This window comes from Paramormyrops kingsleyae, chromosome 25 (genome assembly GCF_048594095.1).
Source record: "Paramormyrops kingsleyae isolate MSU_618 chromosome 25, PKINGS_0.4, whole genome shotgun sequence".
NCBI classification, from domain to species: Eukaryota; Metazoa; Chordata; class Actinopteri; order Osteoglossiformes; family Mormyridae; genus Paramormyrops; species Paramormyrops kingsleyae.
Genome location: NC_132821.1, coordinates 24,916,528 through 24,934,893, shown reverse-complemented (window position 1 = coordinate 24,934,893; position 18,366 = coordinate 24,916,528). Strand labels below are relative to the sequence as shown.

The 18,366-nt window shown below is 51.6% G+C and overlaps 2 protein-coding genes across 4 annotated transcripts in view; one reads left to right on the top strand and one right to left on the bottom strand.

The window, feature by feature from the left end:
* The window catches only part of lrba (LPS-responsive vesicle trafficking, beach and anchor containing), a 156,765-nt gene extending 139,801 nt beyond the window's left edge, over positions 1 to 16,964 (top strand). Inside the window, exons 48-56 of one of the 2 annotated variants that reach the window (XM_072706912.1) lie at positions 1,776 to 1,865; positions 3,921 to 4,098; positions 5,064 to 5,129; positions 6,367 to 6,522; positions 8,029 to 8,196; positions 12,731 to 12,832; positions 13,256 to 13,452; positions 15,498 to 15,649; positions 15,753 to 16,964. In XM_072706912.1, the coding sequence (XP_072563013.1) occupies positions 1,776 to 1,865; positions 3,921 to 4,098; positions 5,064 to 5,129; positions 6,367 to 6,522; positions 8,029 to 8,196; positions 12,731 to 12,832; positions 13,256 to 13,452; positions 15,498 to 15,649; positions 15,753 to 15,843 (1,200 nt within the window). In that variant the 3' untranslated portion in view covers positions 15,844 to 16,964. Of the gene's footprint in view, positions 1 to 1,775; positions 1,866 to 3,905; positions 4,099 to 5,063; positions 5,130 to 6,366; positions 6,523 to 8,028; positions 8,197 to 12,730; positions 12,833 to 13,255; positions 13,453 to 15,497; positions 15,650 to 15,752 lie in introns of both variants that reach the window. The other variant, XM_072706911.1, reaches the window with a different exon arrangement.
* Positions 16,965 to 17,122: 158 nt separating this feature from the next.
* The window catches only part of dclk2a (doublecortin-like kinase 2a), a 34,367-nt gene continuing 33,123 nt past the window's right edge, over positions 17,123 to 18,366 (bottom strand). Inside the window, exon 17 of one of the 2 annotated variants that reach the window (XM_023799343.2) lies at positions 17,123 to 18,364. In XM_023799343.2, the coding sequence (XP_023655111.2) occupies positions 18,194 to 18,364 (171 nt within the window). In that variant the 3' untranslated portion in view covers positions 17,123 to 18,193. The remainder of the gene's footprint in view (positions 18,365 to 18,366) is intronic. The other variant, XR_011985477.1, reaches the window with a different exon arrangement.

The following is an 18,366-nucleotide window of genomic DNA, read 5'->3' as shown; positions in this document are numbered from 1 at the left end:
AGGAGAGCCTGTGGATGGTGGGAATACCGGGGGGGGGGGGCGCTCTTCCGGGGTTTTACAGGCACAGCGGAGGGCCTCAAGCTCGGGCTTCACCTCGGCCCTCCTGGCAGGGGGGTGCGACTCCCCCCCCCCCCCCCCCCCTTCCTACCGCTGGCCCGTCCTTCATGCTCACTGACTGTGGCACTGGGACGTTTGCGATTTATGGGCCCATCCAGGTGATGCGGGTGCGGACACGCCCCCCGGCCGGGCACATGCAGATTCATTGCTGGCATTTCCACGCCGGACCCATTACACGGGCGTCTGTTTAATACACGAAGCAAAATTGGATCTGTGGCATGCGGCATTTCCCCAGCGCTGCTCCAGTGGCCAGGAAATAGATAAATTCATGGCGACGTCGTTAGCAGCGGCTGGGGCTCCCTGCAATTCGGGAACAGTCCCCTTGTGGAAATGAACTCTGTCTCGTGTGCATGCGCACACACGCACACACACACACACGCACACACACACACACGCAAATGCTCGACAGTACCGCTGCCATTTGAGGCTCAAATTCCTGCTTTAAAAAAAACTTCCTGCAAATGATGGCCCTCGTGCCCTTCCAAGTGAAATCCACAGCCTCGCAGATTCTCGGTCGCCTGTGCTTACTGTAGCTGTCTTCTTGGAGAGAGCCACAGGGGGCGCTCTCCCCATGGGCCGTCGGTGCTGTTCGGGACCGTGCTCTAGCAGAATGGACCTCTGTTTGGTCTTAGCTGCATGTTCATCCTCTAATTACTTCCTGTTTCGCTTCGCCAAGCAAAGTTGAGCTTAATAGCAGTCCTCTCCAACATGGCTCCTCTGTCCTCACTCCTGAAAACCCACCATGCCACATGCATGCATGAGGACGCGGGGTACGGAAGCCCAGCTGGGTCATTATGAACCATGTTTGCCATTCCAGCATTTCTGGAAAATCACTGGTGAGAATCAGTTCAGTGACTTTAAAAGTTTATTGTATATTAACTCCAGTGGACTGTTACCAAATCATCATGGACTGTCTGTGACGTCTCACTGGGCTCTGGGGGAAGTACTTCTTATGCACTTAACTTTAAATGTCACCAAGGTACCGCGTAACAGTCATAATGGCTCGTCTTGATTAGATGCATTCCGATTTCCATAAGCAATCCACAGGACGCCTGTGGTTTGGGGGGGATTTCGCCGTTTCTGTGTGTGTGGATTTCAGCAGCTTCCCCAGATAACCCTCAGGTAAATGAAGATGAGGGTCAGGTGACCTGAGAGCAGGAAATAAACGCATCCAGCATGAATTTATGCTTCCTTCGTCCACACACTTACGCTGCCGTGCGAGTGACCGGGACGAGGTGATGTTGGTTTCCCCTACCATTCGGGTCCCGTTTCATAGAAGAGTTTCAAAACAATGACTGTCTTTATGAAAAAGCTTTGCTGAGGGGTGGGCGGGGGGGGGCTCGGTGGCATCACGCACTAGAGATGAACTGGGACGGCTGGGAGCCTCGTCCCACGGCTCTGCTTAGCCTCAGACGGAGGGGCCGTGGGGGGGTGGGGCGGGTTCACGGCGCCTTTCTCATGGAAACACCATTCGCAGTACTCCGTGATGACCTCATGTTCGGGGCCTGCCAGCCGCCCCGCAGACTCTCGCTCTTTAATTCCTACCCATGATGCAATCCAGAGCTGGCCAGGCGACGTTCCCCCCTGACATTTATGGCCCTGTACGGTGTAATTAGCACCCCCTGACATGCCCTGCCCACTCCGACCCCCTCCTGCAGGCTGTGGAGGCGCAGATCCGGAGTTTCGGCCAGACCCCCTGTCAGCTGCTGATCGAGCCGCACCCCCCCAGGAGCTCAGCGATGCAGGTGGTGAGTCATGTGACCGAACACGCGCACACACACCGATACACGGCCCCTCCCCATACTGTGTTTTGGATTCGGGCCGGTTTCCTCATTCCTGTCCTCCTCATCTCCCTCTCTCTTGCTCTCCTCTGCCTCAGCACTGTTCTTCAGAGCCTTCCCCCCTCCCCTCATGTTTTGTCAGAGGGCCGTGGGGTTAGGGGGGGTCAGAGAGGCGGGATTAGTGCCGGGCTGGGGGCCAAGCCGAAACTCCCCGGTGGCACCTGAGCAGTGGCGACTCTGCGAGGAACAATAGGGGCGAGGTGGCAGGCTTTAAGTAGCACCCCACACGGGGGAGAGAGGGGCTGTCAGAGACGAGCCGGTCCCCATTAGCGGGCCGACCCGCCGGCGCTGACAGCTGGAGCCCCGGCTCCACCTGGACCGCTGCCCCCCCTTCCCCCCCGCCATCCGCTGCGGTGGGGGGGGGTCTGTTTACGAAGTACAGCCCTCACTGGCCGGTGGGATACTCCTGCTTGAGTTGGCTTGTGTCGCGATTTTTTTAAGTACACTTAGGAACCAGACGACCTGATGGCCGCCGGACCGCTGCCCATATCAGCTGCGCCTGTCGGAGGCCACTTGAGCGCTCTCGAGTGCCACACGCGCTGCGATACGGACCACAGAGTGGCGCTGGCCCTCCAGACCGGGCTGGGGGGGGAGGGTGTCTCGGGGGGGGGGGCTGTGGAGGTTTGGGGCCGGCAGGTCGTGTGTGTTGGCTTCACAGCTGCCCAGCCTCTCGTGTTTAATTGTTTTCCGTATGTGGGGGATGCAGGTGTGACTCCCCGGGTTTAACAGTAACGGCAGATATTTGCAGGCCGGACCGGCTCTGTAAAATAAAAGCATATGATTCTGTCTTTTCTAGCCCCCCACCCCCCTGACACCCCCCCAAAGTCTCCTGGCCTTTTCCATAGCTGCTGGAAATAACATTGTCAGAGGAGAGGGTGACATATCGAGGCCCAGGATTTGCCACAATGTGCTTTTGACATTAAGTGCATATTTGCTCTGCTCTGACACACACTTATACGGTATATATGTGAAGAGCACTAGAAACCTTTGTTTTAAAAAAAAAAATGATCTGAGTCAACAGGAGACCATTTAAGATGCACGTTCGTGTCACTGGAAATTCTATCTGCTGAGCCCAGGAGGAACTGTAAAGGCATTTAGGGTTGAGCTTTGCCAAGTGTGATTGGTTGACAAAGCTCAACCAATCTCAGGGCACTGGGAGGCGCTGAAGGCTTGCTCCTGTGTTTTTCTCACATTTAAAACTCACAGACTGTCATTAAAGTGGAATGACTTGGAGTTCAGGCTCCCGTCTTCTGGGACGATTACAGGGAGCTTTGTCTGAATTAGCCGAGTTGCACTGATCAGCAGATGCTAATGTTATTATTTGAAAACAAGAAGAAATGTGATGGGTTTGCCATTCGCCTGCTTCCATCCCTGTGTTCCTCCGTCCAAACACGGGAACTAGGGGCTAAAACACAGCATGTGGCCAAAACCAGGTCTTGGGTGTTGGGAAGACACAAATGCGGATTCATCAGCTTTTCTTCCCCCCTTTTTTGAACCTTGTGCAAAGAATGAAACTTCTCCCTCCCTTTGAAAATGTTAAAACGTTGGCTGTGTGTTTCTAAGGGTGCAGCTGGATCTCGCAGCAAATCTTTGCAGCGTTGTCATCTCGTGGATTGTGAATTTATTCTAAAAAAAAAAAAAAAAATGACTGAATGTTACCCGAGTCTCTAACTGTTCAGTCTAACGTGAATGTGTGCACTGCTACCTCACTATCGTTCACTAGTGACCAGCCCCAGAGCCCCAGCCTCTTTCTTTCAGATCTCAGCTCTCTGCACCACCTCTGACTGTGTGTGCTGTACCTTCTACCCTGCCTTTGTAACCTGCTTTTCCCCCTCTCTCTTTCTCTTTCTCTCTCTCTTTCTCTCTCGCTCTCCTTCTTTCCCAAACTCCTCTGCTCGGCTGTCGTTCTCCTCGTCCGCCCGCCCGTCCATCTGGCCCGCTGAACAGTATCTCCTCCTGCAGACGCCGCTGATGTTCACAGAGCAGATGCAGCAGGACGTCATCATGGTGCTGAAGTTCCCCTCAAATTCGCCGGTGGCCCACGTGGTGGCCAACACTCAGCTGGGCCTGGCCACGCCCGCCGTCATCACCGTCACCGCCAACCGCCTCTTCGCTGTCAATAAGTGGCACGGCCTGACCGGTACGAGTCATGGGGGAGGTGCATTCTGGGTAACGTCAACCATCTCTACCACGCCCCATGCTGGTGGAGTTCAAGCTTTGTTTATAAATATGGTTCAGCAGCTGGGTTGGATATCAGCATGTCCCTCAGGTTTGAGATTCCAGCGTTTTGACAGATGATCAAACTGCCGGAAAGCAGCCGATACGAGAAATGTTTGGACTTGACGCCATTTCGGGTCAAGTCTCTGGTCAGGGTAGAACGAACCGGACTTTTACAAAAGAACTGGGCCCCGTTTTACTGAATGGTATCCCTCCGGTTTCTCAGTGTCATTGAGTCGAGATGTTTACCGGGATTGTTTCATCTCTGACGTTGATGAAACAAAGGGAGTCTTGTTTCATAAAGGCTTTGACTGTAATTTAAACTCCAGTAATCTGGAATCTGTTGACTTTGGTGGCATTTGGATCATGTTTTCCCAGCGCCTCGTGTCAAATGTTACGTATCTACCGAGAACCCCGCAGCTTCCCGTCAGCTTTAATACATCAAACCCGGGTGTTTACCTTTTAACCCCGCGTAGTTTTGGGGGAAATCGGACTGTGAAACATTAGGAAACGGCAGTTTAGTTTGCCTTATAGCGAGGAGCCGGAGGTATTGAGCTGTAACAAATTGCAGGTTTGTCTGTGGTGTCTGTCATTGCTTTAATATGTCCTTTAAATTGATATGCGCAGAATCTTAGCTTCACGTATTCAGAATATGGATGACGGATGATTATGCGTGATGGTGGAGATATGGACCTCTCTCGTACCAAGTGTACACGGCCTTGTCTGCTGTGTCCTAGACACGAACTGTAAGATCCAAATAAAGGAATGAATTTGTAGTAGTGATGTTCTGACTTTGTGACCTGTAGGTCAGTTTCGTCCAATACGATTGGTGTCCTCTGACAACCCGAATGCAGCCATGACCTACTCCTCCTTCTTCTCGTCATCCAGGTCCCCAGAGCTCCTCGGCCCAGGACCAGCAGTACCAGCTGCCCGTGGAGATAGACCCCCTGATAGGTCAGTGACGTGCCCCCCCTCCCCCCCCGCGTCTCGGGCCCGGGGTCAGCGGGGCTACAGTTGTCTTTCACTTGTTCTCTGAAGGCTCTCTCGCCAAACCATTTGCATGCAAATTGAAATCCATCGAGCTGTAGCCCAGTCCTCTGTTCCATCAGCACCCCCCCCCCACCTACGGAGGGGACAGTATATGCTAATAATAACAATAATGTGTAATCCAGTGGTAATGGTGCTGGCCCGTTCCATAGCTCTGGTTCTTCGTGGAAGCTGTCGGTTCCAAGGAACCTCGTTTCCACCAGAGTGACCGCCAACACTGAGGTCTTACACTGCCCTTTGAGCGGTGCTCCTCAAACCGGAAGGAGCAAAAACACGGACCGTCTGGCGGTTTCTGAGGTTCCGGGTTGAGAAACACTGCCTTAGGGTTCTGTGCTGGCCTGTAGGCCGTGTCAGGTTGGGATTCCTGAGTGTGCCAGTCTTGAACACAAGCAGAATCTCTTTGTTTTAACTCCCTGAAACATTTTCTCAAAGTAGTCATACTTACCTGCATAGTAAATTTAAGAGACAGGCGCTGTTCACTTTGGGGGGGGGGGGGGGGGTGGCCTACAGGCTGCAATCAGCCCCCACACCTGCTGTTACGAGCTCATGAAGGAGATGGAGATCTGTTCTCCATAGGTCTTCTGGTCTGTCTCCCCTGGCCCGGACCAGGCTCAGTATCTGCTCATGTCATGACCCGTGTTGCACACAAACCTGCAATTCAGCAATTTATGGTGTAATTTATGGCATTGTGGGGGGGGGGTGATTTTTTTTTCCACCTGGTTTTCTGTGGAAAAGGCAACCCTTGTTGTGTGTATTGCTCAACCCGTAGGTCACGCAGGATCAGCAGAGATCTTGCCCAGTGCGCTCGTCTCATACAGACGCGCGGAGGTTAAAACCGGCAGCACGGAGAATCCTGCTGCTTGCAGATATATCACTCCTAGGGTCTGATTTATCAAGCTTTCGTAGCACAGTAAAATTTGCACCTGTTCTTTTTCCTCTTCTGATAAAACCGAATGTTTATTTTATGTGAAATGAAGATGACAAGTAGAATTAAATCAGGGATGGTACAGGGATGGATTTTTTTGCGCCCATGCCAGTGGTTAATAAATCAGGGCCCGGTGCTGTGGTCCGTCTGGCCGGGGTGGGGGGCATTCCTGCCCGGGGCCTCCCCCCTCATCTCTCTGTACCCCTTGTTTGCCTCCAGCCAGCAACGTGGGCACCCACAGGAGGCAGATCAGCGACCTGCTGGACCAGAGCATCCAGGTGCAGACACAGAGCTTCGTCATCACCGCCGACAACCGGTTTGTGCTCGTCTGCGGCTTCTGGGACAAGAGCTTCCGCGTCTACTCCACCGACTCGGGTAATTCCATTACTGCTGGCGTGGGGGGGGGGAAGAGGTGGGGGGGGGGGTCAGGGTCACAAATGAGTCTGCCTGGGTTACAACTCCATACGCCACTCTCATCTCAAAGCCATTTGTACCTTTCTGGGGATGTACCCAAGGCTCAGAATTCAATTTCAAAGGGTAGCGCTGTCTGTCTGGGCACTGGGGAGCCTTCTGGAAGGGGGGGGACTGCTGCCCCCCTGGCCTTTGTTTGTGGAATGGAAATACGAGCAGCGGGCAATTACGGCTGGCCCGGGGGTCGGGGAGTGCGGCTGTCCCATTGCCTGCCACTTGATTGGAATGGTTCGCTGTCACCTGTTACCATGCGGTCTCCATGATTGAATTACTTTGTCTCGTGGATTTACAAATGCAGCCCTCCCCCCCCTCGACGGTTAACTCCCCAGGTCACTGTATGTATTCATTCTCCAGTCCACTGTAAGCTAACATTTATTCTGTGGCTTATGATACACAGCATCTGCTCTTAGTAGTGTATGTTGTGGCTCTGCTGTTTTGGACCAGCTATGAAAGGAACCCAGTGCATGAGGAGAGACCGTAACGCTTAGGAAGCTGGGTGGTAAATGATGAAAGAGGCTGTGTGGATGGACTTAATCATCGCTAAAGGGACCACATTGGAAAGCCTGAGGTCCAAAGAGAATTATCTGCAAAAATGCCGTTTGTATGGTCACCAGGGGTCGACATCGACTTGACAACACCTAATAAATAATTTTAAAATACAGAGATACAATATATGCACATGTATACATGTAATACTAATGAGTGTCATATTGCTTGTGTTTTGCTTTGTTCTCCTTTATGACCGACCAGTCAGGGAGTCCCAGTTTAGCTCACTAATTTTCATAGACATGGTCACTGTCACCAGTGTCTGGGCCGTGCGACACAGCTCTGCTCACCAGACCATGGTGATGGCAGGATCCCTGATTTAGTGCTGCATCGACCACTGCACCCGAGGTTCGGGCTCACAGAGGGAAGCTCATCGGATGGACTTGGATAGGCTGGTTTTTTCTTCCCTAAATAAGTGTTTATAAGTAAATTATTTGACAGATCGTAATCATAACAAAGCTGTTAGTTGTTACTTGTAGCCGTTTTTTGGCTGTTTAAACAGTCACCAAAAACAGTGTAATGAGTACAGTGGAGGATTGACTGGCTAATTTTCCCATGACAGTGTGTCTCTGGCCATAAAACTTGGGACTGAGCGTAGAGTTAAACAAAGTTTTTGTTTTCTTGCTGCAGAGCAGTTACTTCCTGTCACTGGACAGGATTTATGAACGTTGTGACATCACCCTAAGTACCGTCAGGCTTTTCCCATAAGACCTTGCATGGGTAATGAAGATATTTTTGAAGCAGTCCGTTCCCAGCACGCATCTCGGATCTCCCTCGGCGCGTTCCGGCAACACCGCGCTCCGGGAGACGTGGGAATAGAAGCGGATCTGTGTTCTGACCCACCGGTACCCACCTCTGTCACAGGCAAGCTGACCCAGATCGTGTTTGGGCACCGGGACGTGGTGACGTGTCTGGCCCGCTCCGAGTCCTACATCGGGGGCGACTGCTACATCCTGTCCGGCTCGCGCGACGCCACACTGCTGCTCTGGTACTGGAACGGCAAGAACTGCAGCATCGGAGAAAACCCAGGCAGTGAGTAGGCATGGCCCTGCTCCGCACACACACGCATGCACACGCACACACACATGCACGCACAAACACTGGTTATTACAGCAGATACATATACTGAAATATAAGATATTGAACATGCAGACAAACACGTCACTGAAGTGCAATGAAACCCAAACTCACAATTGTGCTGACAGGCACACACTCGCACTCGTGCTTATCATGCAGACAGCTCTGAGCTCTCAGGAAACTAAAGGACCTTCTTGTAGCCCAAACATCTGGCTGCCGAACAGGTATCAGTGTGTCAGTCTGTGTCTGTCTGTCTGTCTGTCTGTCTGTGTCTCTCTAAACACACAGTGATGTAGGAGAGTTTGATATTGGGGGGGAGACTAAACTTTATAGTTTAACCCTCTCAAGGCAGGCGTTGCTGATTTGCAACAGTTAAAAACTAACTACCTTATTACCCCAGATACATATTTTATGAGTTTTTTTTACTCAAAAGTACCACTGCAGGTCTTGGTTGTCCTTTAGAAACAAAAACTCAATTTGAGCCTGAAAGGGTTAAAAGTAAAGTTCTGTTTTTTTGGAGAACAAATGAATCCAAAACCAGTATTGGGGGTCCTCCCCATCCCCCCTTGGTTCCTGCTCCCCTGTCTGTGTACGTCTGTGTCCCTGCGCCTGTGTGTGCCGGTGACTGTGCTTTCCGCTAAGATACTGTGTTCCTTGGGCCGAGGACACATTGAAGTGTGCCCCCGCCGTGGTATTTTATGCGTAACCGGGACAGAGCGGCCTATATAAGTGGAGGAACGCAAAGGCGTAGCCCTCACTCACTGAGACGCAGAGTCGTGCTTCCCCACCCACCCCGCCGCTCTGCCAGGCTTCCCCAAGACGAGGTCCCACTCTGCACAGCCTGGAACCAACATGGTGACATTGTTTAGCGCGACAGATGCTAGCTGTACTTTAATAAAAGCACTGCAGCACAGTGCGAGTAGTAGCTGAATTTTGGGTTTTATACCTGGAAGATATTTTCCTGCAGTTGTACCTAAAATGGAAAAAAAATATCCCTGGGATGTGGAGCAGGACGGCCTGTATCTCATTTCCTATTTTTGACCATGTTTCATTAGTTTATTATCCAGGTACTACATTGTGCTGCTGCCGTGATGTCTCCCCCGTCACACTCGGCCAATGACGTCACGTGATTGATGGTGTTTCACCAGAGATGTTACTTAATGCCGCACAACTGCAGTTAATTATAAGGCCTATAGAGCGGCGGAGGCCGCACTCAAACGGAGCGGAGCGTCATTACCGGGGCGAGCACGCGTGTGCCACCGCCTGCACACGCATCACGCCACGCTCTGTGGGGATTCACGCAGGCTCCGATCATGGCTTTGGCTAATTAGTGATGCTGCCCAAAGGAGATCACTGGGATTAATGATTAATTAAAGCTCACAGACCGTGTCGCTGCTCTATATCTGTGCATTAGTCCATATTGCCTCACAGTTATTTTCTAATTTCTTTCTGCTTTTAAAATGTTATTAGTTTTTGCTTCCTGTTGTCGTTGTTATTGTTATTATTAGTACTAGTAGTAATTATAGGCAATCTTTCCTCTTGGAGTCATATTTCTGCGGATAAAAATGATCAGCTCCATTGTTCTTATAAAGCAATGCATGTCTGATCGGTGGCTGAAAGCTCTAATTAAGGATCATTATTAATTACTCACCGCAGGGATCGTTCCAGTAATCTCAGTTCCGGGAGCCGTGCTCCAGACTGGTTCCGCGCGATGGATCCGTCTCTGGGATCCAGCCGGCCACATTCAGCCTGACATTACTCCGTGTCTCTGTTTCCATTTGACCTTCTCTCCTCCTCTTTCCTCCTCTGCTCCTCTCCTTCTCCTCTGTCAGATCGCAGCGGGCCGCAAGTTTAAGGCCGGATGGATAGAGACGCAGGGAGTGACTCCCTTCTGTCTGCTTGCATATCACGGCCTTTCGGCGCCGTATCTTCAGACAGAAGCGAAGGCCTTTAACATTACAGGCTCCGCCCTCCCGGGGCCTCGTGCGCGCCCCGGTACACGGGCCACCCTGCTCAGCTGGTGCAGCTGATCCGGACACTCGTGTCCCCATCTCCCTGTCACGCTCCGGGGGGGTGGCTAAATCTGTCACCTGCAGGGCAGCACGATCACAATCCCAGTCCTCCGCTTCCACATGGTCACTGTCCCCCACACCGGCCCATCTAGAGCATCCTCCTGTGTGTCACCCCGCGATCTATACCCTGGCACTACAGGCCTGATCGCCACAGTGTTTGCGTAGCGGCCTTCCCCCGCTGCCCACTGCGGCTGCATCCGTACTCCTGGGGGCTGTGTTAAGCGTGAACCCTGAAGAAGGGAGTGGGAATATTCTGTGGACTATGCTGCCATCGTGTGGTCAGAACAGGGAAGGCAGGGATCATGACTTTCACAGCAGTGTAACATTCCTTAGTCCGTATGTAGAATTTAACAAAATGCATATATCTTTGATTTTGCATGGTATTGTAATACAATTGTTATAAATTAAGAACACGGCGTTACTGTGAGCAATAACAGAAGATGAATGTCTATCCTTTATTTTAGTGCTGTTAATCTGCCCTGATAGACTGTCTCCGGTTTCCCGCGCCGCGCCTATTAATCAGGCCGTCATTAACCTGCCCTCTTCGCTCTTCCTGCCTCTCCGGCTTCTTTTCCTGTCTGGGTTTGATAAACTGGACCGTCTGAGCCCAGGCCAGTTCCAGGGGCTCCAACGAGAGCCTCGTTTACATGCTGAATAATTAACGCCTGCACTGCTTTCCTCCCGGAGCGAGGGGCGGCAGGAACTTCGCCTGCCCACCCCTTCGCCCCCCCCCCCCCCCCACCCAGCCACGAAAAATGATACTCGCTCTCTCGGATCGGTACTGTGGGTATATAGGTATTAGATTGTAATCAGATGTATCCTTAATGCAAGCCACGTGTTGGCGAATAGCTGCAGGTTAAATGATACACCAATATATTACTTTTATTGATCTTTTTCTACAGAAATGTGACTTCATGCCTTAATCCCCAAAGCTGTAAAATTGCAAGTCGGGGGGTTTAAGCGGTGGAGATGTCGAGCAGCAGCGACATCCTCATTAGATCCGCGGAGCTGGGTCCGTTTCCCGGCTCGTCCTCATTGGCCCAACGGAGACGTGACTTTGATACAGAGTTAAATATAAATGATGATTCTGCGTCCTGGTGGAGTCTCTTACACTGAAAGATGGGGCCAAAGTAAAGGGCCGAAGCACTTTTCAACCCAGTGTTGGCGTCTGTTGGGCAACAGATAAAATGACAGATGACAGCGAATGATTAGCGGTCCGGTGGTATGAATGACTTGAGGACGCTAAAAGGAGCCCAAGAGGGCAGGCTCAGGTAGAAGGCTCAGGGAATGTGCAGGGAATGTGCAGGGAATCCGGACAGCCAATTGTAGCAGCCCGGGGGAGCCAGTAGACGGGCCTCGAATGGGGCACTGGCTGCCCCTCTGCCTTTTTAAAGTCCACGGGGTGTGTAACGGATGCCGGTACTTTTATCCAGTAAAGCGTGTACATTTCGGTTCGTCTGCTTTTAGAGGCGTATCCGAGGTGTAAATCTCCGTGTCGCCCCCGCTGTGCGCGGAGCCGCGGGGTCCCGGCGAGCCCTACATCAAACGCGTCGGGAATGACACTGCGCTCCGGCGTTCCTGCCCAATGGGATTCAGTGGAATAAGCTTAGATGGAAGAAAGTGAGACTTTACACAGCAGGAGTTAAATATTCTACGCTTAAATTCACCATAAAATAACCAGAAGACACACACAACATGGCCAAAAACAATCTTAAAGTGTATTAAAGTACAATACAAAGCCTTTGATGTTCTTGTGAGAGCGGAACCAGCCTGTTTTATTAGTTATTTTTTTGCTCCCTTTTCAAAGTGTATTCCTGGGTTTTTCCCTGACTCATACTGGGAAGCTGCTCCTTTTACACCCATCTGCTACACCCATTCCTGGCCAAACTGGGTCTTTTCCAGTATAATAAGGCCCACAGTGCACAGCCAGGACCTGCTGATGAACTCCTAATGAACTCCCATGCTGGCCCACAGAGGCTCGTTCCAGTCGGGCCTGTTCCTCGGATCAGGGCTCGCTGGAGTTCCCTACTAAAATGAGACTGCTGTCCCTGCGTGCTGCGTCTACTGCCCCCTAGTGGTGTGAACTTGAACAGAGCATCATAAAGGTGTGGAACCTCAGGAATGCTCTTTGTATCCAGACTGAACTCGAGGTTCAACGCCAGACCTGAGCTCACGGAGGGGGTCCTGGTGAACCCTGTAGAAAAGTCACTACTCGTGCATATCCCATAACCACGTCTGCAGCATTACACATGCACCTGCATCAATTAATGCAGTTTTGTGGGCTCAGTGTTGTTTGGCTGCCCCCTGGTGGCCGCACACTGAACTCATCAGCCCCTGCAGAGTAGCCTGTGTCAGGCTTAGCTGCACACAGCCCCCATTAGTTGAGTAGCACTAACCCCGCTGTGTCCCATGTGCAGCCGAGTTTGTGACTCCCCGCGCCATCCTGACCGGCCACGACTGTGAGATCACCTGCGCCAGCGTCTGCGCAGAGCTCGGCCTCGTCATCAGCGGCTGCAAAGGTGAGCACCCAGGAGGACTATGCATCCAGAAGCTTGTTGGCTCAAATCCCAGTAGAAGAAAAGGCTGTTGCATCCTATAGGATTTTCTTAACCTGATTGGCTTTCCTAAATTACTAGCTGTCTATTTCAGTGTTTCCCAATCTGGTCCTTGGAGCCCCATAGATGGTCCACGTTTTTGCTGTGGACTGTCTGGCAGAGTTGGGGGGGGGGGGGGGGCAAAAACATTGCCCGACTGTGGGTCCCCGAGGACTGGGTTGGGAAATGCTGGTCTACAGGGCTAACTTGGTATATCCTATGTTGGTTTAGTTACTGATGAATAGTATTTACGGTAATTAAAGTGTAGTAAGTACAGTATTGTGAAGCCCCGATTGGTTAGCATTGCTGTGGGCGACGCTAACAGCTCGCTTCGCCCCGGTTCTGCAGAGGGCCCGTGCCTGATCCATTCCATGAACGGAGACCTCCTGCGGACCCTGGAGGGTCCAGCGGGGTGCGAGCGGCCTCGGCTCATCCAGGCGTCGTCGGAGGGTCACTGCGTGGTCTACTACGAGCGCGGCCATTTCTGCCTTTTCAGCATCAACGGCAAGGAGCTGGGCCTCATGGAGGTGGAGGAGAACGTGAGGGTGAGCTCCTGCAGGGGGGTGCCACCAGGGTGCTGAGGGATGGAACAGAGGCAGCGACACGTCAGAGCCCAGTGCTGAGGCGTGTTTAGATCTCAGCTCTGGGGGGGCGGCCGCTGATGATGGCTGTTGTGTCTGTAAGCCAGTAACTGAGCATTAATAACGACTGCGGCATCCAGGAAGGGAGACCTCTGCTGTAATTCTCCTGATTCCCTTTTTAAACAGCCACTGCTTACGGGGGGGGGGGGGGTGGGGGGTGGGGGGGAGTTCCTGACAGTCTGTCAAACACGGCGGGGCCCTGTGGAATCTCAGTCCGGCCAGGCCCTGTTTTTAGGCTGAGCGGAGGTGGGGGTGGAACCGTTTGCGCCTCAGCCTTAAAGGATCTGGAACTTTCTCCCTCCATAGCCGCCACCCCCCCTCCTCACATTTCCGTTACCGATCGTCTCTGCACTCCATCATGCGGGCCATGATTAAAGGCTGCCGTGTAGGCCACGTTCTGCCTGCCCTGGGGCGCTTGGGGGTCCGATCCAGTGGATCTGGGCGGGGCCAGCGGGGCTCCCACGGCCCTTTGATTCTGATTTTGGATGTCGGGTCAGGTTCGGGGAGGGGGGGGGGGGTGCTTCCCCTCAGCCTGGGAAAACTCTGGGGCTTCATCACACCTGCTTTCCATTTAGCAGGACAGCCCGGACGGTTATTTCAGTGACCGTCCACTGCTTGGCGTTACCAAAAAATGCGAGTCCTACAGGGTGGGAGTGGGGGGGGGGGGTGTCATTTTCACAGTTTGTTTGTTTATGTGCTGCAAATGTACCACCCGATCAAGGTATTTAGCAAACTATTTATTTAGCTGCGACCTGGAGGTGTCAAACAGGATTCCCCAAGGCCCAGCAGGACTTCAGAACCAGATCCAGCCTGCTGCTCTCCCGCAGGAGCCCCCCCCCACCCCCAAAACGCCGTGCCCTGCTTTAATCTTGGCTGGAAATCCGTCTGGAGGCCCGGAGTCGCACTCATTTACTTGTGAACGTTTCAGCGGATTATATGTGCGAAAGCTCGCGTGTGTTTTTCGGTGAAGCTGAATTAATGGCACGCAGAATCTGTTCAGCCTCACCGGAAAATACCGTCAGGGTTAGAGGGGCGTCTGGCAGCAGGAAGCACGTTTTGTGGTCCCCTCAGGTGCCTGCTTGTGTCACCAGGGGCTGCCTTCAGACACCCGAGGGGCGGGGGCTCACGCCCTCGGGCGAGGAACGCCGGCTTGCGGTCCATGCTGACCCCAGCGGGGGTTTAACTCAGAGGTCTGCCCATAAGGGACCGGGGGGGCTGTTCTCTCACATTGTGAAGGGGTACAAAATCCATAACTGAAAGACTCCCCCCACCCTACTTTTTTGAAGGGCTGTTTAAGTGGGTTATTTTCTTACTGTGGCCGTGGGGTAGCTCTGGCCGTTATGCGCTGCAGCGATTTCCACACGCGGTACCCCGTGTAAGACGTTACCGCATACAGACGCAGCCGTGCCGCGCGGCATATGGAATCGCGATCCCCACTGGCAGCCGATCTGAGGGAAAAGGTTCTGGAGATTGATAGGTGGCCGTCGTGCCGGCGAACGCAGCGCTAAGCTCCGGAAAACAAAGACGGCTCGTGCGGCAGGGCGGGTATCGCAGCCGGAGCGCGGTGTGGCATGTGTCCGGCTCCAGTCGAGCCCCTCCTGCTTTTTTTTTTCCCCAGAATCCTTCTGGGTACGTTAGATCTCTAATGAGGAACAGTTACGGCACTTGCGGCAGCACCGATTTTTCCAATCATCACGCGCGTTCTGAAGATGCGGTGTCTGGGGCCATGTGTTATTCCGGGGGGCCGTGGGGGACCCCTTAAATTGTAATGCATTCCTTATGAGCACAAGTAGACCAAAGAAACGAGGTTCAGTTCCCACCAACCCCTGCTGCATTTGCAGAAGTCCTCTGCGTTTGATTGGTCAGCTGAGAAGGGGTCTCGCGAAGTGATTGGGTCCCGGAGCTGATCCTGGGTAACTGTGCTGCTGTGTGTTTCCCCCCCCCCACAGGCCATACTGCTGAGCCGGGACGGACAGTACCTGCTTTCGGGGGGTGATGGAGGCATCCTCACTGTCTGGCGGGTCCACGACCTCAAGCCGCTGTTCACGTATCCCGGCTGTGACGCAGGCATACGCTCTATGGCCATGTCACATGACCAAAGGTAAGCCATAGCCTTCTGTCACATGACACAAGCAGGACAATCTGAATGCCAATTGCAGGTCTCCTCCACAGTGTATCATGTGAATCTCTGTCCCCCTGCACAGGTGCATAATCACAGGCATGGCCTCCGGAAGCATTGTACTGTTTTACAATGATTTCAATAGATGGCACCACGAATACCAGACCAGATACTGACTTCTGAACGGCATGGTGTTGCCGTGGCAGCGGACACGTACATCCTGCCATATGATGTTAAACGCACTACTCTATACACACTGAGTTGCTGAATGTATCTAAAATTCTGTCGGAAGAAGCAGACTATTTTTAAACGGGCATTGCTATATTTTGTAGATTCTGTTAAATTTCATATATTGAAAACTTGGGGCTGGGTTATATAGCTATAAAAAAAATCTATTTTTAGCTGTAAAAATCTATTTTCATCTCTGTGTGAGTTAAGGGTTTGAGTGGTCGATAGTTAGAGAATTATATTTGCGTCGGCTGTCTTTAAAAATTTAAAATCCATATATTTGTGTATCTGGGGAAAGTGATTTTGCTGTGTGTCATACAGGGTAGATGGAAATTTTAGTTTTGTTCGTTTTACATTCACTTTATACTTCTGTCTGCGACTGGAGGCTTCTCTGTGACAGCGATACGCTGGTGTGTGAAACAGACTGGCCATCTCCCGGGTGATGTCACTCCTGAGTTATATGGGATTTCTGTCCCGCATCCATTACTGCTTGGGGTTTTGGTTTCCATTCCCTTATTTTAACTTCATAAATATTCAGTATACCTCCAGGTATCTGATAAAATCCGATAAAATTCGGTATGAAGTCTTAAGCTTTAAGGAGGATAAAAACATAATCGATATGAAAGTGCTATTTAACGACAATTTACATGTTAGGAATGATGGAAACTCGATGAAGGACGTGACCAGTAAGCAGCTACTCGGCGTGGTAAATTATCAGCAAGAGCATAGTGTAAGCATAGTCAGGGCTTCTCCTGTTTCTGAGCTGCTGAAATGTCTGGAAACCCCCCCCCCCCCTCAATTTTTTTGCCGTCCACAAAACAGGCTTTCAGCAAACTTCGGCATCAAAGCACATTCTGATGGCCCCACATTCAAACTCTTGTTCCAAGTAGTAACATTCATGCAAGCTTTGATTGACAGATAAACATTCCCTATCAGCTTTACTGCATACATACAGGGGCGGGGAAAGGAAGTGCTGTAATTTTATGTGTAATCTGTCATGGAAACCCATTCAGAATGATTCTTTTCACGTGTGATGAGTTGAAACAATAAAATGAAATTTGTAACTCGACGTGGTCCTTCCATTGCCTCCACGGAGTTGCCAAGTGAGGGTCTCAGTTATCAGACCCGCAACGTGATGCGTCTCATCAAGAGCGTTAGAGGCAGACTGGCTGCTGAGTGCTGGCGCCCTCCAGTGGCAAGAGTCAGAATTTCCACATGGGACTGGGACGTCTTTCAAAGGCTGAAATTTATTGCATTTTCACTGAAGTTGCCAGATTATTACTTCTATTACAAAATGAAATGTTACGTTAAAACTGACAAGGAGGTACAGCAAACGGCCCACCCCAAAGCGCACTATACACACCATCGGGCTGAATGAAAGTCCAACCCCTCCCTGCCTGTCCCCCAGTTGTATTTTACTCTCGCCGTACAATCAGGGTTAGCCTGCACGTTGAGAGGGCAGAGGAGGTCCCGTCAAACCGAGCGTCACCAGCTCCCCTTGGAGCAATGTCAGCAGTGATGCATTCTGGGAGCTGTGCTGACGGGGAGGGAAGTCGAAGGAGAGACCATGCGACGGTTGGATCTTCTACCAAGTGTGGGCACCCTTGAAACCCAGGTCTGACCTAAAAAGCAGGTCTGACCTAAAAACAAACGTGGAATAAAAATAGGCTCTGGGCATCTTTACGTCGGGTTTGTGGAATGCTATCTTGTCTGCCTAAGTACGCTTTAGTGCCGCTTCTGGTTCACAGGGGCTTGTTGATCCAGCTTGCCTGGGCCAAGAAGGAGAGGAAGCCCCCCCCCCCATTAATCATCATCTCCGGCAGGCTGAAGAGTCTCTTTCGGTACAGAGTCCTTAAGATGACCTGCTGGTCCAGGTTGATCCAAGAGGCACCCAGTTCCTTATTGTAGATTTCCTCCTGCAGCATTTCATATTTCCAGGCTTAAATGTGTGTCTATAGTAGCTTATCTTAATTCCAGCAATAAAACATGGATCTACACAATAATTCATGGCTAACACACATGTACCAACCAGTCACAGTTTCAAGAAAACAATAAATAATGAGAAATTGAAAAAAAACAGTTTAAAAGCCTCTATGAACTCAGCACCTGTCGTCTTCCATATGTGTGCATATACAAATTGGTATATATACACATATATACAGCCAGCAGAACCTTCTGAAAATAACCTGCCTTTCAGAGCACAGTGGATGATATCTAATGGTCGGCTTTGCTGTTCAGCAGCGATGAAATAACTGGAATGAAATATGTATCCCCTGCATAAAACTTGTAAGAAGCAGTTTAAGTTTTTCCTGCTTCTACCCCGCGCTCCGAGTTTGCCGAGTCGGGGAGTGGGTCGGCAGCGAAGGCGGGGGGCTGTGGTGAGACCGTGGAGGGGGCGAGCGGGGGGGGCACGCCACGGACATCTGGAGACCTCTTGGTGAGCAGGATCTTCTTATCTAGAGCCGTGTTCT